The sequence below is a fragment of the Danio rerio genome, chromosome 22, assembly GCF_052040795.2.
Source record: "Danio rerio strain M-AB ecotype USA chromosome 22, GRCz13ab, whole genome shotgun sequence".
In the NCBI taxonomy this organism is placed as follows: Eukaryota; Metazoa; Chordata; class Actinopteri; order Cypriniformes; family Danionidae; genus Danio; species Danio rerio.
In genome coordinates, this window is record NC_141042.1 from 35245119 (window position 1) to 35270138 (window position 25020).

The window sequence follows — 25020 nt, forward strand, 5'->3', positions numbered from 1 at the left end:
ATGCGCTGACAAAATAATTGTGGCATGAAACAGTTTCGTTTTTGAAATTACTCCCGGTGTTGTCTTGCTGAGGTGTTTTGTGTGTGTGTGTGTGTGTGTGTGCATTTACCTTGCCGTGCATGAGCAGCCGGAGAGTTAGAGTGACGTTCATGCCTCCATCTCCAAAATCCTGCTCACAGTTCATCCTGACGTGGGAATCGGGCCCAGGGAGACGCATGAAAGATGCTCTACGGATGATGGAATGGGCAGGGAGGGGGGGAGGTAGGACTCTCTACTTCCACTCACCACTCTGAAACAACAACAACAGGACAGAACATAAATCAATTACATCCGAACGCCATTATAGTTTTGGGTAAACATTGCAGAAATGTAAGGTATGTACATTTTAGGCACATTTTCTTTAAAGAAAACCTGTTATCCCCCTTTATTCATTAATTAATTTTCTTTTCGGCTTAGTCCCTTAGTCATCATTATTATTATTATTAATAATGATGATGATGATGATTATTTTTATTATTATTATTATTATGGTTTTTATTCATGTTATTTATTCATTTTCTGGTCAGTTTTGCCCCTTTATTAATCCGGGGTCGCCACAGCGGAATGAACCGCCAACTTATCCAGCAAGTTTTTACGCAGCGGATGCCCTTCCAGCCGCAACCCATCTCTGGGAAGCATCCACACACACATTCACACACACACTCATACACTAGGGACAATTAAGCCTACCCAATTCACCTGCACCACATGTCTTTGGACTGTGGGGGAAACCGGAGTCCGGAGGAAACCCACGCGAAGGCAGGGAGAACATGCAAACTCCACACAGAAACACCAACTGAGCCGAGGTTCAAACCAGCGACCTTCTTGCTGTGAGGCGACAGCACTACCTACTGCACCACTGCCTCGCCCATTCATATTATTATTATTATTATTATTAAGTAGGATGTTGTTTATTTATTGTTTTTTTTTAAAGTCTACTTTTACAATTTGGCATGCAAACCACAGCAGAAAGTTCTAACCAAAAGGCCCATGTCATATACAGTAGAGATACTTAATTAATAATCTACTATAAGTTAAAATAATTACCGTATGCTATGTTTTTTTGTTTGTTTTCACAAGCAATGATTTCAATGTTTTCAAAGTGCGCTGCGAAGGGAGCACAATTGTAAACATGAAGATCACTAAAACTGAACTTTAAAAATACTTTGAAAGCAAATTACACCTAAGAGAGATGACTTTAATGCTTTTCTTTATTTTTAATTATTCCAACTTTGAATGTTAGAATGTTCTAAATGATTAGGGCATAGGGAGGATAAGTGGGAATAGAACACATCCAGGAACTATGTTTCTAACCACAGCTCCGGAGCTGTAGTTTCAAGTGCTCATGTTTGCGACGCAGTATGCGAATGTTTGTTGGAGTGACGGATTTGGGAAATGGCAAATCAACAAACTATGTTTGTAACAACGGAACTTGCGACCTTAGTTGGCTAACGATGGTTTTGGGAAACACACACTAGAGTGTTTCTGCAGACTGTTTTTATCAAGTCTGATCATAAAACAGAATAACATCAGAGGCTGGTTATATCCACACACTGCTGACACACAATTAGGTTTAAACCCCTTATAAAAGTGACTTTGGCATAATACTTGCCCTTTAATAAGGACAGGAGATTAAGAGATTGGGGGAAGGAATAGACTTTCAACTTTATTTCCAGCCTCAAAGTCCATTAAAGACAAACAGAATACAAGAAAAGCAATTATATACAGGTAAAACAGTTAAACCTGTGTTTTCTCAAGGACAACACAGTAAAAAACACTAAATAAAACTATTTTGCTGCTTGTTCAAACTACATATAGTACTTAAATTCAATTAAATTTGTTAACGTAATCGACCACCTGAATGAATTGTGTGGAACCCTGCATTTTTTAGGGTGCTTTCACACCTGTGAATCGATTCAGTTGTTCCGAAACAGAGATTACAAATGTTACATTGTTGCTCTTTGCTCTTGGAGCGGTTCGCTTTCACACTGCAAAGTTTCTAATCGGACCAAAAGAGCTAAAAAAAAGTCACATGCGAGTAAACTCTCCTCACATTGGTCAGAGTGTCAGGGTTTATTTTGCAGCATCCCGCTCAGCTGTCAGGAGAGGTGGTGATTGACAGGGTGCGCTCGCGACGTGTCTGAGGAGAGACGCGGTGGGGAGGGGTGAGAAGGGTGCGCGACAATGCCTATTTGCGGACCGGGAGGGAGACGTGAGATTACCGGGAGATCATCACTCGTTTGCGGGCATCCGGAGACTCGTGAAACTTCCCGCCCTACTCATAATTCTCTCTTCATATAGCCGTATGCCTATTACATATCCATAAAACACTATGATATAACCGTGCTTGGATCGGATCGCTTTCTCACTGCAATCGAACCGCTCAAGGGTTCGTTTCAATCGAGCCGAGACCACCTCATTCAAGCGATCTTGGAGCGATTACTTTGGCGCGGAACAGAGCGCGATTGCCCTGTTCACATATGCCAATCGAACCGCGCTAACTGGGCAAACGAGATACGTTCCGTAACAAAAGTGTAGGTGTGAAAGCACCCTTAGTGTACACTGTAGAATTTGCTGAGCTCCACACTATTATTTCATGTTGTCCCAACACAAATCAATTAAGTTAACTTAATTGTTTTTTTTGTTTTAACAAATTAAAGTAGATTGAACATAAAACAATTAAGTAGTCCCCCCAAAAACCTCAATTGTTTCAACTCATTTTAAACTAGTTTAAACAAGCAGCAAAAGGCCCTGTTTGAGTGTAGGATCTTACAGCTAACTGCACCAACCTAGACTCAAACATGCATTTTCTTGCTTATTACTATTAAAAAAACTCCACCAACTGCCAGAAATAGAGAACAAACCTCGGACATTATCAGTCTTATTTCATATATCAATAAATAAACATCGGACTTTTATTATGTTTACAGTTTAGGGCTGCACAATGGGCCTATTTCAGTAAGGAGGTTCAACCAACTCAGAGTTTAAACTTAAACCGCTTCGTCTTTAAAAAAGAGGAGGAGACGGACAGAAACTGCGAGTTTAGAGAATAAAACTTGCTACTCACCAGGTTAGGTTATCAGAGTAAGTTACCACGATACCTCTCTTTCAGAAACAGGTTTGACTTACCCTGCTTTCTTGATTTTAACAAACCTGCCATTTTGAAACGGAAAACCCAGATTTTCTCTCATTTCAGGGTTAAAATACTCTTGAGTTTTCACTTAACCTCCTTTCTGAAACGGGCCCAATATCTTGAAACATTTACATTGTGATAAGCTGTGATACATTCAATTTATTGTATGAGCCCTGCATTTGTGTGTTGCATACATGGGTTGTTTATCCACATTTGACCAATCAGATGGGGCTCTACTATCTTTTTACCCGCCTTCCTAGTTGTTGCTTTTCTGCTATTGGTTAGACCAACCAAAAGGTGAACCTAGAGCCTCAGAGCAGAGGTAAACATACAGTTGAAGTCAAAATTATTAGCCCCCTGAATAAATTGCCCCCTGTTAATTTTTTCCCCAATTTCACATTTTTAATCATATTAGTTTTAGTGACTCATCTCTAATAACATCTCTAATTTATTTTATCTTTGTCATGATGACAGTAAATAATATTAGACTGTGGCCTCACAGCAAGAAGGATGCTGGTTCGAGTCCCAGATGGGTCAGTTGGCATTTCTGTGTGGAGTTTGCATGTTCTCCCCGTGTTGGTGAGGGTTTCCTCCAGGTGCTCCGGTTTTCCCCACAGTCCCAACACAAGCACAATAGGGAAATTGATGGACTAAATTGGCCGTAGTGTATGAGTGTGTGTGTGAATGAGAGTGTATGGGTGTTTCCTAGTGTTGAATTGCAGGTGGAAGGGCATCCGCTGTGTAAAACATACGCTGGAATAGTTGGTGGTTCATTCCACTGTGGCGACCATTTGTACGCCCGAGGTTTGCACTTAAATTCCATTGTACTTGTACTTTGCTATTCTATTCTCAGCCCACATTGAAGCATGTTTAGGTTTGTGTGTGGAGTCCGCAAGTCTCCCAGCGGTAAATAATTTGATCTGTAAAAGCGCGCCATCTGCTCTTATGTGCAAAGTATTCCGTTAAGTGAGGACAAGCGTGACACGCAGCTCCAACAATGGCTCAGCAGATGAATGATGACAGTGAGGTGTTCGGTTACAGCCAGTGTCACCAATTTAGCCAATCTCACAAAGCAGGAGAGGGGACGACTGTAAGTGCCTGCTGAAATGACTCCAGCGCGGGCTTCACAGGACCTGCTGGAGGCCCAGGAGTGGGGTGAGAGGTGATGCTGGGTTTGCCTTATTTTTAAAGCAGATAATTGGATGTTTTGTGCAACTGTGCCTCTACATTACAGAAAGTCTACAGCTTCTGTTGTTGTTTTTTTAAGGGAGCGTTGTGTAAAGAGAAGTACTGAATATCCTAGATAAAACAAGTCAGAATAGTTATATACAGTATGTATATAATGGCCAAATCACATTGCAAAGTCCTGCTGCAGAGGAAAAGTATACAGATACTTAACTGGCGTGCCTGCAGTCCCGATCTGTCCCTAACAGAAAATGCGTGGCTCATTTTCATTCATTTTCTTGTCAAATTAGTCCCTTTATTAAGGGTCGCCACAGCGGAATGAACCGCCAACTTATCCAGCACGTTTTTAGGCAGCGGATGCCCTTCCAGCTGCAACCCATCTCTGGGAAACATCCATACACACACACTCTTACACTACGGACAATTTAGCCTACCCAATTCACCTGTACCGCATGTCTTTGGACTGTGGGGGAAACCGGAGAACATGCAAACTCCACACAGAAACGCTAACTGAGCCCGAAGTTCGAACCAGCAACCCAGCAACCTGTTTTCTGTGAGTACTAGGTGTCTTCAGTCACTAAATTTCTTTCAAGTGTTGTGAAAATTAATGGCAACATCATACCCAGGGTGCTTGCACCATTTTAAAAGTAAAATTTAATACTTTTTAGGACCTTTTTAAGACCTCAACAAATATAATTCAAGACCCAAAAAGTTCATAATTTCTTTGGAATATGCTACTCAATTTAATGTCCTCGTTAGATTTATATGAATTGTGCCTGGTCAAAGTATGGATAACCCACAGTACATGCATTTTTGGTGTCTGGCGGTGAAATGAAACTGTTATAGCTGACTGTGAGGTGGCGTCTGAACTAGACCTGTAATCGGGCCATAAAAGTTAGGCCTGATAGGGCCCGAGCCTGACAAGTACATATTGATTGTCAGCTTTTAAAAAGCCCGAACTCGTTTATAGCCCGACATTATTCAAATGTGTACATGCACACAGCTCTTTTGCCGTTTTTCATGAATGAGTGGTTTATACATGTTTTAACATAATTTATTCATAACACAGGCTATACAGGCCACTTGAAAGTTGGAATAAATTTTTTTTTAAAAAAGTCCTCTGTAGCATTGTAACATCTCAGCACTCTAAATAAGCCTGGGTACATACACTTAGCCTTTAAATTGGCCAACGCACCAATAAAAATAAGGCTTACTTAACAAATTAATTAAAATAAATGATAAATGATAATGGCTATTTGGCAATAATCAAATTAAGATAAAGGCTCTGTGGGATTTGTTTTGCCACTTCTCTTCACATGGCCTTAAGGAGACGATGAAGCTGAATAATATAAGAATAATGCCAACATTAGCCTTTATACTCTGTTCATTTTATGATTTTATGGTTTAAGTTTTAAATTATTTTAATTTAGGACATTCATTTTCCGGATTTTAATTTGAGACATTTTAAGACTTTTCAAGGACCCGCGGGAACCCTGATACCTGCCAACACTCCCATTTTTCCCAGGAGTCTCCCGTATTTCAGACCCATCTCCCGTATTGTTCTGTCTCCCCTACCACCCCACCCCCGCCTCTCTGCTCCTCAGCTTTTTGCTACAGACCAGCCTGAAACCTAGTGCATGTTCGCGCAACCATCCACCGAAGCTCTTCACTTCGCGCGGACCCAAGATAAAACAAGCCAGCATAGTTATATATGTAGATATTCTACAATACCCAGATCCTTAAAAAACGCAAGTGCAGAAGCACATGCAGAAGCATTAAAATGAAATGTTTTAGGAGGAAGGATGGTGATCTGTAAGCAATAAATAGAACTAATATCACTTAATAAGTGAATTATTTATGATGATTTTTACAGTCTGAATTTGAAAAAAAATCTATTATAATTTCTTTTAGCTAATATTTAGCTTTACTTTTATTGTTCTGATGGTTTTAATATATTTGTGTTAACAAAAATTGGTCATGCATGAAAGTGTAGTCATTTTAATGACGCTTTCATAAATATTTAATACAATTTTGATTGATCATTGATTGAATTTTACCAATATTTTTTTTTAAATATTTTTTATAGTTTTTGTTTAAATGTTTTGGTAGTCTATAAACAAGGTCATGTCATTCAAGTAACAAATAAACAAATACAGCCACACTACATTGCTCAGTGATAGGTTTAGGCCGGAAGGGCATCCGCAGTGGAAAACATATGCTGGATAAGTTGGTGGTTCATTCCGCTGTGGCGACCCCAGATTAGATAAGGGCGTACTCATTATGTACAGTTGCCTTGAACCAGGGCAAAGCATGCTTGTCCCCCTCCTGTCTCCCCCGACGGCCTGCACTTACATTACATTCGGGCCTGAATCAATCAAATGCTTTACTGAATCACTGTTCAGTAAGCGATTTCGCTCAGCACAGTAGAGATTTCTTAAGTTATATCGTTTTAGTCATACTGCATTGATATGCAGTGACACGCAGTCATATATTTAGCCGAACAGATCAGCCACTTCTGACGCTCATAAACAATCATAAAGTCCTTGTGCTGCAGGAATTAGGAGGGTTGCTGAAGGTGCAGCTGTCATGCAGTGAGGGGTTTGCGTCTTTAAAAAACGATGACAGTTTGCGTTCACTGAACAGTAAGAATGATTCAATAATCCATATGAAACAGTCTCTTAAAAGTCAAGTCTTACTTTTAGTTTCCGGCTCTGGCGTGTTTTGCACATACACACAAGCGTACCGCGCCAAAGCCCAAGTGCACCGCACACACCTCTTCCAACCAGGCCAGTGCTGGCCAAGTGAACCGTGCCTGAGCCCGATTTAGAGCACTCACACTTCTCAAACAATCCTGGAAAAGGGCCTGGGCACGGTTCGGATAGCATTTTTTGAGTAGGCCCTAAGCTGAAAAAATGAATGAATGAATGAATGAAAGAGCTACACTATAAAACACAATTTATTACTTTACTTAAATCAGTTGCCTTTAAAATGACACATTGACTTTACTTAAAAAAAGGTGAGCAAACCCATTGTTAAATCAGAACGGTTAAGTTGTCTTAACTCTTTTATAATTATCTACATAATTAATTGACTTAAAAAGTTTGAGGCAAAAGGTTTGGTCTCTTTTTTAAGTATTCACCTTATTCTTTTGAATACTTTTGAATCCATTTGAATCTTTTTAGCACGAGACTTCCGGTCTCATTCACTTCCAATTATTTTTAGACATTTAAAAACTGCTCGTTTTGCTGTTTGATGTTGCAAACTGATATTTTCTTGTTATATCATTATACTTGGTCTGTATAGTAATGCAAACATTTGTTTGTAGAGCAAGTAGTTTGACAGTTTTTTTGCCGCTTATTATTCCTAGTCATTTCTCCCAAAGGTGAATGGATCAGAAGTTCTAAGACAATCGCGATAACAGGCGCACTTCCGCATTTTAGAATAAGGTCAATAGTCAACCAATCGCTTTAAAAGCAAAAAACATACTCAGATTTTTAAGTAAAGTCAACTAATCACTTCAAAAGCAACACGTTTACTCATGATTTTAAGTTCAGTCAACTAATCACTTGAAAAGCTACAGATTTACTCAGATTTTTAAGTACAGTCAACTAATCACTTTAATAAACATCTGATTTATTTTTTAAGTAAAATCAACAAATCACTTCAAATCACTTCATTTTTCCTCACGTTTTTAAGTAAAGTCAACTGATTACTTTAAAAGCAACAAATTTACTCACAATTTTAAGTACAGTCAACTAACTGCTTTAAAAGTGTCTGATTTACTCATGTTTTTAGGTGGAGTCAACTAATCACAACAAATCGCCAACATAGGAATACAAATAAAACAGCCAAAAACGATTAACAAAATGAAAATATAGACATATAGCAAGTTTAAAATATGAATTAATGCAATAATACTATATAAATGACAGTAATATAACATTGATATAATACTGAAATATCACAAATTTACTTTAAACTCCCTGAAAATTAGTTTCTAAGACTTCAAAAGAGCTGACTGAAGAGGGCAGTCGGAAGAAACAAAACCTGAGTTTGATCCTGAGAACCGAAACAGCGTCTTTCCCCTGAGGGATCTGAATCAAGTCTACTTAGCACTCTGAAATTCCCCCTCAGCTTCTAAACGTCCTCAAAATTAGCGCGCGCATGTTATCATTTAAGACGTGATTGACAGGTGTTGTCGGGAAGAGAAATGAAGCTCGGAGAGAAAGCGCTACCATACAGCATGCTAATGATCCGCTGGAGCAGTTGATGAGTCCTGGTATCAAACGCTTCAACATCTGCTGCTCGTAACACCAACCACACACACACACACACAGACACACGCAAACACATCCCTGTGCTTTCACACATCAGCCCATGTTTCAGGTGTGGGTGTGTGTTTGCTAAAAGCATCACAAGACATCCAAGATCTGCATGTCAGAATGTAGGTCAGAAACACTAAGATGAAGCAGTGTCTCACTGATGACGTGTTCAGATCATCTGCCAACACTGAAGCCCTAAGATGAACAGCGGTGACCTTATCATATTTAATTCTTAATATGTTACAAATTTATTAAAATTGTATAAAGTTCAATCTTTAATTGTAATTGTTTATATTTACATACATATATATATATATATATATATATATATATATATATATATATATATATATATATATATATATATATATATATATATATATATATATATATATGTTAACAATTACAATTACAGATTATATTAATATGTGTTTAATTTAATTTTATTTTGTGATTTACTCAAATTTGTAATGTATTGTTATTAAATGTTATATTGTTCCCTAAATGTATTTTTTTGTTCTTTTTTCTGGACTGTGTTTTAGTTGTTTAATTAAATTAGTTTGAAAAAAAAAAAACGTTAAAAACAAATGTATATATTGTTAATTGTATAATGTCTAAAATCTCTAAAAAAGGATTCATGAAACTTTAAACATTTAATGCAGATGTATGTTATTTATTGTTATAATATTAATATGTATAATATAATGTGGTTTACTTTATCTGGAATACTATTTATTTATTTATTATTTATTCATTTATAATTATTTGGTTATTTTTTATATAATTTATTTTTAATCGTTTATTAATTTAGAATTAATTAGTTATTTTATTTTTACTATTATTATTATAAATATTATTATACTTTTCTATATGATGTATTTGTATTCATTTATTTGTTTATTTTATTTTTGTATTTATTTATTTACAATTACTTAGTTATTTTTATTATATTTTTATATAATTTTTTGTTTATTTATTTATGATTAATTAGTTACTTTATTGCTATAATTATTATTATTATTATTATTATTATTATTATTATTATTATTATTATTATTATTATTACTATTAATATTATAGTACATTCATTCATTTCCTTCAGCTTAGTCCCCTATCAATCTGGGGTTGCCACAGTGGAATGAACCGCCAACATACCCAGCATATGTTTTAGCAAGCAGATACCCTTCCAGCTTCAACCCAGTAATGGGAAACATCCACATCCACATCCACACACACACACACACACACACACACACACACACACACACACACACACACACACACACATACACTACGGCCAGTTTAGTTCATCAATTCCCCTATAGCTCAAGTGTTTGGACTGTGGGGGAAACCGGAGCACCCGGAGGAAACCCACACCAACACAGGGAGAACATGCAGACTCCACAGAGATATGCCAACTGACTCAGCCGAGACTTAAACCAGCAACCTTCTTGCTGTGAGGCGACAGTACTACCCACTAAGCCATCACTTTATAAAAGACCACAACGTATCATCAGGAACCATATGTATTAATTCAGTTTTGCCTGTATGTGTTTCTTTCAACCCTCAAAGTTCAGATGGCAGTTTAGGACATCACCAATGACCACAGTTTCAGCTAAAAATCGACCTTAATGTCCTGATAAAGAAACATGTAGCCTAGAGTACATACTGGGCCGATGGAAAGCAAAGCAAACTATCATTTTTGTTTCCGTCTACAAAAGCTAGTCAGAAATGTCTCAGCTAGTCAATAACTTAATTCAACTAATTGAACTCATTCACACTCATACACTTAATAACAATAACTAGCCAAAAAAACTGAGTTCAATGCTGGTTCTGCTCTGCGGCAACTGCTAAACCCTTAAAATCACATCAGAAATATCATTCCTGGATTAAAACAGCATTTGTGTTTATCCGACTTTCAGCTTATTTACACCTACATATCTAACAGCCTGTGGCCAGACTTGCGTTGGAGCACAGACTCTCATCTAATTCATGCAAATCACCTGTAAATCTCCTTCTTTTTATGTACAATACAATGGCGCTAATGAACGCAGGTTAATTAGCAGTGCTAAATGATGATTTGCTGCCCTGCAGTGTGTGAAAACATGGATTTTCTAAAGTGGCCTCAGTCTGTTATAGCGCTAGCACAATTATTACATGCCTTTATTGTTTTTAGCTTAGCTCTATACTTTTTAATCCTGGATAATGGATCACGGAATTCATATTTAGCAGGTCATTTATATGTAAGAACCTTTATATACACTATTGATAGCTATATTTATATCCACGCGAAGAATTACGACTGTCATTGTTACATTAGTTTGATTGAATGCTAATATTGATGATGTATGCTAATGTAGCTAATATTAGCTTTTACAAATAACATTAGAGGGTGTGACGGTGGCGCAGTGGGTAGCAGGATCATCTTACAGCAAGAAGGTCACTGGTTTGAGTCCCGGCTAGGTCAGTTGGTGTTTCTTTGTGGAGTTTGCATGTTCTCCTCGTGTTGACGTGGGTTTCCTCCAGGTGCTCTGGTTTCCCCCACAGTCCAAACACATGCTCTATAGGGGAATGGATGAACTAAATTGGCTGTTGTGTGTGTGTGTGTGTGTGTAATTGAGTGTGTATTGGTGTTTTTCATACTGGGTTGCAGCTGGAAGGGTATCTGCTGTGTAAAACATAACTTGAATAGTTGTCGGTTCATTCCGGTGTGGCGACCTCTAGGTCTGTGCAATTAATCGAAAATCCGATTTCGATTTTGGCTTTTAACGATTATGAAAAACCATTAATCGAGATAAACGATTATTCCATCACATACCACGCCCTTTCCAGTTGTATACGTGTTGCTCTGCAAAGCTTAGTTCCACGCAAAAATGACTAAAAGCATGTGCTGTAATGTAACTTTTGCAGCACGGGATCCGCATCAATTATATTTTTAAAAGGGCGAAAGAGCACGTGCTATTGTGTGTGTGCGCGCCGCGCTCAGCCTCGGACAGGTAGTGCGCGTGTATGTGTGTGTTTGAGTGTGCGCCGCGTATAGCCTCGGACAGCAGATATCATTCACATTAAACTTAACAGATTTAATAACTCATTTCTAATAACTGATTTCTTTTATCTTAGCTATGATGACAGAATGTTATATTTTACTAGATATTTTTTTAAGATACTAGTATTCAGCTTAAAGTGACATTCAAATGCTTAATTAGGGTAATTAGGCAAGTCATTGTATAACAGTAGTTTCTTCTGCAGACAAACAAAAATATATATTGCTTGAGGGGGCAAGCTATTAAAATAGGTTTCAAAATATTTAAACCTGCTTTCATTGTAGCTGAAATAAAACAAATAAGCCTTTCTCCAGAAGAAAAAAATAATATTGGAAATACTGTAAAAAAAATCCTGTTAAACATCATTTGGGAAATTTTTATATATGAAACATAAATTCACAGAAGGGCGAATAATTGTGAATTCAACTGATAATCGTTAATCGTAATCAGCCCTAGCGACCTCTAATAAATAAGAGAATAAGCTTAAGAAAAATTAACGAATGAATAAAACCTTAACAATTACAATGTATTAACATTTTTACAACTGTTTGCTGTTTTATATGAATTTTAGTTTACACAAATTCGCAATTTTGTGTTTGCTTTTTAACATTTACTTGATTAATGATTTTCTTTAATTTTATTTGACAAAAAAGTGCGCCTAAAAAAATAAATGAATTACATTTTTACAATTAAATAACTTTATAATAACTTTTACCTATGAAATCTCTTCATAGGTATGAATATTTTGTATTTTATCATCTTTTAATGTGCAAACTCCAAACAGAAATGACAACCGACCCAGCCGAGGCTCGAACCAGCAACATTCATGCTCTGAGATGAAAGCACTACCCGCTGTGTCACCGTGCTTGTTTATTTATTTAATTATATATTTATTTACTGCTCAGAACATCTGTTGGTCTGTGTTTATCATTCAACAATATATATAGTATTATAATTTATACAAAATTTAATTCAAATTGTTTAATAATTGTTAAATTGTTTATTAATTAATTTTAATTCATTAAAAATAAATAAAAATATGTTACAACCGTTTTGTTGTTTCCGCAAATTCGCAATTAAAGTTAAACAGTTCCTTGATTAGTAATTTTATTTTATTTGACAAAAAGGACATCTAAAAAAATAAATAAATGACAGTTTTTACTGTTTTTAATAACTTTTATTATAGCATTAAGTAGTTACCTATGAAATGTTTATTTTTATATTCTGTTTTATTATTACTGGAATACACAAGAGGTGTCACTCTAGTTTTAATTGGGGAAAAGTGTAAAGGTCAATATGGTGTATGAAGCCTGCCAACTAGTACAGGAGCCAATCAGTGATCTTTATAGATTGACGTTTCTCTAGGGGAAAAGCTCGGAGCATACGTGTGCTTTTACGACAGTTTGGTGGTCAACAAACGCACTGGAATCTCAGTGAATACGTGCTTTACAGACATAAGAAATATTTGCACATAAAGCTTGAAATCTGTGCTTTTAAATGAACCAACTACAACTAAAACAAAAGATTTATGGTTTTGTAATCTGTATGAAATGAACACGAGGTACAGTCAGTTCTGTCAAACGCACCTCACATGACAGAAACTACTCGAACGCCCAAAAACTTGTAAACAAAGAGTCGCTGTCATTCTGAACATTAGCCATTAAGACTAAGTTGTGAATTACTTTATAAGAGCAGCGCGATCTGACGATTATTATTCAGAGGATGATCATGTGTTGAACGCAATAAATGAGGTTGGTGACGTGATCTCGTTCCTTTCGAGTGCGCATGCACATTAGTTCGGGCAACCTGAACAAAATGCTACTTCTGATTCAACGTTTAGAAATGAAACTTATGAGACGGTTGTTGTTTAACTTTATTGGTTATTCAAATATACATGTAATCATAAAATTGGCTAACAATTTTGAAGAATTTAATGTTTCCCGATTTAGACATAATGCCCGAGCATACTGCCCGAAAGGCATGTCAAAGATGGCTGCCGAGTGAAATGACTTGCCTTTAAGCGACTATGTTTACTGTTAGCAGTCGATGACGTACACTTCGAACTTTCTTATCACACCGGTGTGATCGTATGTGTGAAAGGGTTAAGGAAATTATCTGATGCTGGAGTGCCTTGGGTTGCTCTGGGATTGCGTTTTGCATTTTGTTGCCAAGTCTTGGCAAATTACAAACTTAATTTCTAAGGATTCTGTGGGAAAGACTTTTAATTCAATTCTATTATAAAACATAATAATCTACTAATCAATTTATTAAAATAGTGTTTATATAATAATAAATTGTTAAGTTGATTATTAGGTTGGATAATATAACTTTATACTTATTCATTCATTTTTTTTTCGGCTTAGTCCCTTTAATAATCAGCGGTCACCACAGCGGAATTAACCGCTTGTCCAGCATATGTTTTACTTATTGCATACCCGTCCAGCCGCAACCCAAGACTGGAAAACACCCATACACTCTCATTCACACTCATACACTATGGCCAATGTAGTTCATCAATTCCCCTATAGCGAATGTGTTTGGACTGTGCGGGAAACCGGAGCAACCTGAGGAAACCCACGCCAACACGGGGAGAACATGCAAACTCCACACAGAAACGCCAACTGACCCAGCCAACGGACTCGATCCTGTGATCTTCCTGCTGTGAGGCAACTGCACTTCCACTTTAAAACTTTATCAAAATATTATTCAGGCCCTTTACATAATCCATGCTTGGTTGTCTAATTATTTATTTACTTAATTTTCAGAAGGTCTGTTTTCATGATTTAACATTACATGTATTATTAAACTGTATTTATTAATTTAACACAGTTTTTACATCAATCTAAATGAAGCACAACCACGATACCCCAATGCAAGGATTATCATGGTGCGCATGTCTGAACAATACAAACATCCCGTCTCATGTGTGTACATTAATGTAACACAGAATATCGACCGCATGTCGAGCCCTAGCGTCCCAAACGAGTGGAATTTGAGTGCATTTCAGAGCACAGCTTGAGATCGATACTCGCTCTTGCGCCGACGTTAAGGAGCACCTGCCTCACGCTGGGAAGGTTTGAATATGAACACAAACTCGGGATTCATTCAAAGCATCTGTATTCAGGCAGGCATGCTAGGTCACGGCAGAGCGCTGATATTTGCATTGGTCTGGTTCTCTCTCTTCTTTCATGTTTGACACACGGCTCAAATACACACCCTGCCAGTCAAGGCTGCGCAAGTTAATGTTGTCGGTTCACTGCACGCTTTCCCTCCTTTTACCCCTGTCGACACTCATAATGGCGCATTCCATCAATGCAGGAGCTGCTTCAGGAAACCAGCAAATTGAAAATAATGGGGTGCCTCAAAACACACCTAATGACCATCAAGAGCTAAATAAACTTTGTCATGATTGGCTAGCCTTTTTGCATATTAAGCGAGCACTTATAAATATAGTAAACAAAACACGACTTTCGATGAACAAATTCCACTGTATGTCACAGTTTTATGTTATTTTTATAAACATTTCTCACGTAGCATCTTTTCACAGATGTTAAATATATATCTCAAGTGACAGGAAAATAAAACCTGAACGTGAAAATATAAATATGTAAACACTTTAATTAAATATCAAACAGTTTTTCAGTTTTATTTTTCAATTACAAGGTCTAAATAAACTGTGATTTGCTAATCTATTTGCATATTAAATAAGCAAGTTTCCTATTGGTGAAAAGTACTGCAATACTTGGAGAGGTACAACAATATTTTGACGAACTATACATGGAAATAAGGAAAATACAAATAATATCTAAATATATTTCAAATACTCCCAGACATTACTATGATTAAATCTGGAAAAAAATGAAGACTTTTGCGTTAAAATTTGGTAAAAAAAAAAAAAAATAATAACAAAATAAAACGATTGTAATAATATCTCTAAAACCATTCGGCATTATATAAATCTGTACTCTGAATTGTCAACTTACAAAAGTAAGTAAGCATGAGTTGAAAAGCTGAATATTGACTTAATAATTTGAGCGAAACAAAGCTTGATAACTATAAAGATAACTCTACTATCATCATAACTATTACGATAACTATATTAGTATCCACATAAATAACAATGATATTATTGTCAATGCATACAACGATAACCATAACGATAACTATACTAGCGTCCACACAAAAAACGCTAACTATTACAATAACTAAATTTGCATCATCATAACTAAATTTTTATTCAAATGAGTGGCGGCTTGGACATGGAAACATTACAAGTCACCAACACTTCATCATATAACAAGCGGATATTAGCGTCCACACAAATGACGATGAACATTACAATGACTAAATTAGCTTCCACATAAAAGATCATGACTATAACGATAACTACATTAATATGCACACGAAGATCAATTTTAATGTCAACGTATACAACTACTATAACAGATAACTATACTTGCATGCACACAAAAATCACAACTACAACAATAAATAAATTCGCATCACCATAACTATTACAATAGCTATATTAGTATCCAAATAAAGAACAATGACGGTATTTATGTCAACGCATACAACAAATATAACAATAACTATATGTGTCCGCACAAAGAACGATAACTATTACAATAACTAAATTGGCATCCACATAAAAAAAAACTTAAATACAATGATACTAGCATACACACTAAGAATGCTAACTATTACAATAAATAAATTAGCATTCACATAAATAATCATAACTATTACGATATCTTTATTAGTATCCGCACGAATAAAAATTATTATATTATTGTCAATGCTTACAACAACTGTAATGAAAATTATCTTTGTATCCACACAAGGATCGATAACTATTACTAACATTTATTAACAAAATTGCGTTCACATAAATAGTTGCAACTATTACGATAACTATTTTAGTATCCACACAAAGAACTACGATGATATTGATTTAAATGCATATAACGATAACTATAATGATATTGCCGTCCAAATAAAGAATGATAATTATTATGGTTACTATATTAGCATCTTAAGGATAAATACATGGTCAAAACAATCGTTTTAGCACAAAGATGATAAATTATGTTCATTATTATTCTTTGTATTGTTGCTGAAACATGTTGGTAATGAGATTGTAGCTTTACTATAACGGCAAACTAAAATATGCACAAGTAAACTAAAAGGCGTAGCAATAAAATAAACCCTTGGGAAGTTTAATCAAGACGTAATCTGAGATACAGAGCCTATGATCTACAGTTTTGGATTACAGGGTAGATTAACCTCCAAATTTTGAAGGACTGGGTCTTGGAAGTCGGCACACACAACAGATTTGCTATCACAGCCCATGACGCTGCGTCCCAGTGTTCATGAATTATGGATCTGCTTTCGAATACTACTGGCATGGGCTTTAAGCCATTCTTTAGATCCCTGCACACCCCCCAGTTTCCTTCCTCTTTCTCTGTGACCCATGGATGACGGATTCATGGCTCCTGGTTTGCTCGCCAATTTCACCACCGCTCCACCAAAGCAACCAGACAAGCTTTCATCTCTATAAACGCTGGCCGTCCTTGGAGTGGAAGCTCTATTAACATCACACAAGGCCCGAGTTTAATGTATTGTTGGCTGAATTGCTTTGACGATATGAAAAGAAGCGGTTTAAAAGCACTAGGTCTAATCTCCCTCACAGGACAACAATGAGCCTGCAGGCCTTGGGTAAATAATATTTTCCTGGCTGACAACAAACGTGTTTATGGTTATATTTAAATTCAGAAAAAACACCCCCAAGAATCTATTGTGTAGGGTATTTAGATATATAATTTTCTGGTGCAGGGAAGAGCATGCAGACATTGTTATATGCAAGAAAATTTGTCATAAATTGTTTTGTTTCCTGAAAAGGATCCTATAAAAGCATTGATTCAAAAATTAGTTTGGAGAAAAAAAAAATAGATAGAATAAATAAAAAATTTCACTGGTCTCCAGTTTTATGTATCTTCAGTTTATTTAATGGCTCTTTTGCATGAGATACTCTTATTTTTCATTTCTAAATCAGACAAATCCCGACTCAAGGGCAATTACTTAATAAACAATGCAAGTTTGTTATTTCCAATAAAGGTGCATGGCTTGTGCATGTAAATAGTTATGCCATTGGCTTGAATCGTGTAGAGTTGTAAAAAGTAGGGTTGTAGAAGGTTTTAAGGTTATAGTGAGTATAGAGTAGGGTGTAGTAGGGGATATGGTGTAGGAATGGAAGTTGTATGGTGTACAGAGTAAAGCCTGGTTTATACTTCTGCGTCAAGCGACTGGCGTAACCCACGGCGCATGCAACGTGCGTAGCTGTGCATTTATACTTCTGCGCTCTGTCTCTGTTGGTCTGCATTAACACTTCCGAAACACTAGTTGGCAGTGAGGTGTAAATGTTCCTCTGTGTCGAGTTTCTTCGCTGCTGTTTTGCTTTTCCTGAACACTTCCTGGATGTACAAGTGGCTCAAACTCGCTCATTTTGAGGCAGGAACCGGCGGACGTGCAACAACTTTAACTATGAGGTAAACACAAAACAAAACTTTCCATCCGGAGCTCCTTCACGGGACTCCACACTTGTAAACAATCGCTCCATCAGGCTCTCACCATTCACGCGGCTCTCGGTCCCGCCCAGACTCGTCAGCGCTACCAAGCCGACCAATCACAGAGCTTGCGCTACGTGTCGTTGCGACGTGTAGTTACATTTTTTGAGAGGTGCACGTCAGTGACGCCGACGGGCACGGCGAAGGGCTATGCGTCAGCGCCGTAGCATACGCCGGCGTTTGACGCAGAAGTATAAATCAGCCTTGAAGTTTAGGATTGTAGGGAGTAGGCTTTATGGTGTATGTATTAGGACTGGAATCGGTGTAGGGTAGAATCCTGTAGTGTTGTATGGTAAAAGGGTGTATGGTTGTAGGGAGTATAGAGTAGGGTATAGAAGGGGATATGTTGCAGGGATGTATTTAATGGGGAGTTGTATGGTATATAAAGTAAGGTAGGATTGTGGGGAGTAGGGTGTATGGTTGTAGAGAGTATAGAGTAAAGTATAGAAGGGGATATGCTGTAGGGATAAATATGTAGGGCAGTTGTATGGTGTATGGAGTAAGGTGTAGGATTGTAGAGAGTAAGGGTTTATGATGTATATAGTAAGACTGGAGGGTGGGTGTAGGGTGTATAGTAGAATTGTGTAGGGTTGTAGGGAGTATAGAGTAGAGTGTAGTATGAGATATGGTGTAGGGATGTATACAGTTGTACAGTGTAAGAACTGTGGGTGTTTTGTTTGTAAAGTTTAGGGTGTAGGGTGTTGATTGTAGCACTATAGGGTGTAGTGTAGCACTTCTGAGCTCTGACATGCTTCTGCTGAACACAAAGAATAAACAGTGTGATGGTGTTTGGTGTTTCCTCCCTCCACCCACTGCTGTGTCTCTCCATCACTCATCCGGCTCATGATCTCTGTAATTATGCTGAGTGGGACTGCGGGCCGTCAAGAGCTCTCCAAACAAGCCCACTTCTGCCCTCTCAAGAGCGCTGGCGTCCTGCGGCTCCGTCACAATCCTTCCATCATCGCGCACCGTTACTGTACGAGTCTCAGATTCCTCGGGACATTCTGATCTGTCTTTTCAGGATGGGTTTCCTCACTGACAGCACGTGCCAATACAGCGACTTAAAGGTCAATAAACGCAGGCTGAGGTGAAGATAAGAGCAGTAGCGGAGCCATTATTCTGTCAGGAGGAGCAGATCAGCTCAAACACACTGCACTGCTGCCACTGACATTACTGTTTACTCTCTCAGTGTGAGTTTGCTTACTAGTATTCATACTTAATAATTTAAACACAAGACAACTGCATTTATTGTTTATTTAATGTTATAATAATAATACTAAGGTTGCTTTTACACTTGTAAACCGATTGTTTTGTTGCGAAACAGGGATTACAATTGTTAAAATGTTGCTCAATGTTCTTGGTGCGGTTCGCTTTCTAGAATTATGTACTAAAATCCCTAAATTATAGAGAGAACTAACAGACAAACCAAGACTGCAGTTCGGTTAATTTTATAAATAGGTAAACAGCTCTCGTTAATAGTTCAGCATGCCTGAACATTCGTATTTGACATGAAATGCACATTTAGCGGTAGGAATGAGCGGTATTCTATTTTTATTATTGTTAGCAATTTTAGATAAATGTGAAAATATATTTAAAATACGATGAGAAATATTTATTAAAAAATAACCAATGTATTGGGCATGAGCGTATTTATTCCTGGCATTATATGCATAATAATAATAATAATAATAATAATTGCTGTTGTTGTTGTTGTTTTTATTATTATTATTATTATTATTATTATTATTATTATTATTATTATTGTTGTTGTTGTTGTTGTTGTTAATATTATTATTATTATTATTGTTGTTGTTGTTATTATTATTATTATTAATATTAGTATTCTAATAATCTATATTAGTATTGCTATCATTATTGTTGCTATTATTATTATATAATATAATTGTCACAATTGTGTTTCAGTGTGTGGTACTGGCTTTGCTCTACTGTGTGTGTATATGTGTGTGTGTTCCTCATTGAGCTGAGTGAGCAGCAGTGGGGTTTTGTGATCTGGTGACGGGCAGCTAAACACCGCTGGTGACCTTGGCCATGAAGGGGCTCTGGCCAAGAGAGATTTATGTGACAGATCCGAAAACAACACACACTGCAGGAGGAATCCAGAGCGCTGCAGCGCCTCACATAACACACCAAGAAATACTATGAGGTTGAGTTTATTAAAGAGGAGCCACTCTGTCATTATATGCTGAAGTTCAAATATTTATGAGCTGCCTTTTTCTATAACAACATTTGTGATATCTAATCCAAAACAGATAAAGCATCATTATAGTATAATAATAATAATAATATAGTAATAATAATATAGAGCATAAATAATTATTATAGTATAGTACAAAACAAAAACAACAACAACAACAATACTAATACTACTACTACTAATAAATTTAAAAGAATAATTATAAAAATAATTAAAATAATTAATTATAATTAATACATTATTATTATAAATATATGAAATAATATAACACGTTGTTTATTATTATTACTATTATTATTATTATTGTTGTTGTTGTTGTTGTTGTTTTTGTTGTTGTCATTGTTGTTGGTACTGTTGTTTTTGTTGTTATTATTATTTTTGTTGTTGTTGTTGTTATCATTATTTATTTTTTCTTTACTTTTTTACAAATAAAAATGATTAAATACAACCATATATATATATATAAAACAATAATAATAATAATAATAAATAACTACTTTGTTGTTCTTGTGATACATATTATTATTATTATAACTAATCCTTTTATTTCACATAGTTTTACATCTCTCATTTAAACATTTTGATAAACATTTACTTTTAAAAGTGAGTTTAAAGACTTCTATAAATATATATAAATATTATACAAATTTTTATTTTGTGTAAATTTATGATACATTTGTTATGTTATATTATTTTATGTTATATAAACTATTGTACAAACAAATAATAAAATACAGTTATATGATAATTGGTTGTTTTTTAATTAATAGTATTGTTAATAGTTGTACTTTATATGTATTTATATATATATGTATGTATCTAATATGTTATCATAAAATATTTTTATTTGTAATATTATGAAAATTTAACACGATCATACTATATTATTATTATTATTATTATTATGATTATATTATTATTATTATTGTTGTTGTTAATAATAATAACAATAATAATAATAATAATAATAATAATCTGAATAATAATAATAATAACAATAATAATAATAATAATAATAATAATAATAATAATCTGAATAATAATAATAATAATAATAATAATAATAATCTGAATAATTATAATCATATAATTAATAATTATAAAACAGTGCATCACAAATATCTAAGAACTGAACAGTTTTGTTTGTGTATACTGTATATGCTAAGATAAGCATAAATATTTAAACACAAAATTAGCACATTTAATGCATAATAATAATAATAATAATAATAATAATAATAATAATAATAATAAATTAAGAACAAGCTAGAGTGTTGTTTATACGAATACAATTATTAATTCATAATTCATAAAACCTAAATATTTTTGAATTGATAAGTTGGCCTTAGTATGTGTGTGTGTGTGCGTGTGTGTGTGTGTGTGTGTGTGTGTGTGTGTTTAAATGCGAGAGTGTATCCCAGCAGATGGAAGGGCATCCACTGTGTAAAACATGTGCTGGATAAGTTGCTGGTTCATTCCGCTGTGGTGACCCCAGATTAATAAAGAGACTAAGCTGAAAAGAAAATGAATGAATGAATGAATGAATTAATTAATTAATAACAAATCCAGTCTTTTGTATTGGATGGTTAAATATGTGTGCTCCACTTGAGCTGATGCACTAGTGTATGTGTGTACTACTGATATAGTAGTATGGTTTCAGTTACATTGGGGGTAAATTGTGACTTTAAAAGCTCCTTAAATGATTCTGACTGATTAAAATGCAGCTGCTAATTATACACATTAATGTTCTGTGCCATCAAAACATTCTCTAAACCGAACAGAACATACAGAAACAAGACCAAAGAGAACAAAACATGCTGACAGTGAGAAGATCTGTGCGAAAGGTGACATGGCTCATGAGATCGTAGCCATACTGATCTGAAATCAGCCTCACTAAAAGTAAAACAGCAAACCACACACAGGTGGAGCAAACAAACTCCTGACCTCAGATCAGTCGACAGGTGAATCTGCACAAGCAGAAGGCTCGGTAATATACAAATGATCAACGCCACACATTTGAATCTCACTGCATGGACGACATTAACTTCAGTTACAGGACATGAATAAGAGAAGCAGCTCGTGGATATAATGTCGAATCAAACCCGGGTGCTTTTACAAGTACTATTTTCGAATGTAGATGTGATACTATTGATCACCTGCATGCGCCAAAATGACCTCCACTTCCTTTACAGTCTCTTATTGCAGGACATCTTTCCTGGACAAATATAGTCTACTCATTAATCACAGACTGCTTTACGCTGTAAAAGCCAAACATTTTGGATGTGATGGTGGCAACTTGGGTAGCGCGATCACCTCACAGCATGAAGGTCGCAGATTCAAGCCTCAGCTGATTCAGTTGGCATTTCTGTGTGGAGTTTGCATGTTTTTCCCAGGTTGTCGTGGGTTTCCTCCGGGTGCTCCCGTTTCCCTCACAGTCCAAACACATGTGCTATAGGGGAATTGGGTAAGCTTAATTGACCGTAGTGTATGAGTGTGAATGAGTGTGTATGTGTTTCCCAGTGATGGGTTGCAGCTGGAAGGGCATCCGCTGCATAAAACATATGCTGGATAAGTTGATGGTTAATTCCGCTGTGGCGACCCCTGATTAATAAAGGGACTAAGCCGGGAAAAAAAAGAATGAATGGCGACAAACATTTCCCTAAAAAAGCTAGCTGATAAGTTAGCTTAGATGCTATTGCTAATGACTGATTTATTATCGCGTGTCTGATTGTCACTGATTTTAATTTTGCTGTATCGCAATTAAGAAAAGCCAGAATCAAATGAACAAAATAGTCATTTATTTTAAATACTAATAATATAGGGTTACTGAAGCATACTATGGTAAAGTGTATTAGCATACTGTGTATTTGATAGTTTTTACAACATTTATTGAATGCTAGCATACTGTAGCAAACGCCCCAAGTTGGGAAAAATCATTTCCGGAAAAGACAGACGTGATTTGCGGGAGATTGTGGGGTACGGGGAGGTGGGGGTGAGCGAAGCATCTTAAGAGCGAGGGTGGGGGGGCTTGTGACGAATCTGAAGATGAGGGTGGGGGTGGTGCGCAACGTATCTGAAGAGCGGGAAGGGATGCGGGCAGGAGACGCATGATTTCCGGAAGGTTATGGTTCATTTAAGTCTCTATGCGGAACTTCCGGGAGACTTGGGATGTCTACTGGAGGATTAAATGCAGTGAACTGATCAACAGTAATAAATACTGCAGTAGAACTTAGCTTTTACTACAGTAAAGTGTGGTGTTTTGTAATAATAGTATAGCCAGTGTGGGACAAGCTACCTGGAAAATATTGTGAGCTAATCTATTAGTTACTCTGAGCTAAGCTACTAGTTAGTTAAAATGTAGATTTACTACAATAAAAGCTAGCTAGCAAGCTAAGCTAAAAGCTTCATAGCTAAGCTACGTCTAAACCATATATATATATATATATATATATATATATATATATATATATATATATATATATATATATATATATATATATATATATAGTTGAAGTCAAAATTATTAGCCCCCCTTTGATCTTTTTTTTTCTTTTTTAAATATTTCCTGAATGATTAAGAACAGAGTAAGGAAATTCTCACAGTAGGTCTGATAATATTTTTTTCTTCTGGAAAAAGTTTCATTTGTTTTATTTTGGCTAGAATAAAAGCAGTTTTTAATTTTTTAAAAGCCATTTTAAGGACAATATTATTAGCCTCTTTAAGCTAATTTTATTTTTGATTGTCTACAGAACAAACCATCATACATACCCTAACCTGCCTAGTAACCCAAATTAAGCTAGTTAAGCCTTTAAATATCCCTTTAAGCTGTATAGAAGTGTCTTGATAAATATCAAGTAAAATATTATTTACTGTCATCATGGCAAAGATAAAATAAATCAGTTATTGGACATGGATTATTAAAACTATTATGCTTAGAAATGTGTTGAAAAAAATCTCCCCGTTAAGCAGAAATTTGGGAAAAAAATAAACAGGGGTGCTAATATTTCAGGGGGTCTAATAATTCTGACTTCAACTGTATATATATATTTTTTTTTAATTTTATTTTATTTATTTTTTTTAACAAATAAACTTCAATCCAATTGAGTTCTGTCTTACTGCTCAATAAGAAGTTGCAGTAACGCATCAAAAAGTTTGTTGTTGACCACCGTAAAACTTGAGGAAGAAGAATTTGTCATTCTTGTTATAATATAGACTTACTTTTATTGGCTAGACACCGGCCTAAAAGCTCAGTGAACGACAGCGCCATTAATGATCCGCAATCTCTAAATGTAGCTTGTGTGGACGCTACTGGGCTACTTGCTTAAAATAATAGCTTCACTACTGAATAGCTATTTGATTTAGAAAGTAGCGACGCTACCGCAACGCTATTGAGAACTGTACTTAAACGAGTAGCGTCACTTCTTGTAGCAATGTTACTGCCCATCACTAAGTAAAG

At 35.8% G+C, this 25020-nt stretch overlaps 1 protein-coding gene across 10 annotated transcripts in view; it reads right to left on the bottom strand.

Moving 5' to 3' along the window:
* Window positions 1-25020, bottom strand: part of pcbp4 (poly(rC) binding protein 4) — a 206485-nt gene that overhangs the window by 92424 nt on the left and 89041 nt on the right. For all 10 annotated transcript variants that reach the window (XM_087302553.1, XM_087302558.1, XM_087302552.1 and 7 more), the window contains exon 2: window positions 110-289. In XM_087302553.1, the coding sequence (XP_087158679.1) occupies window positions 110-217 (108 nt within the window). In that variant the 5' untranslated portion in view covers window positions 218-289. The remainder of the gene's footprint in view (window positions 1-109; window positions 290-25020) is intronic.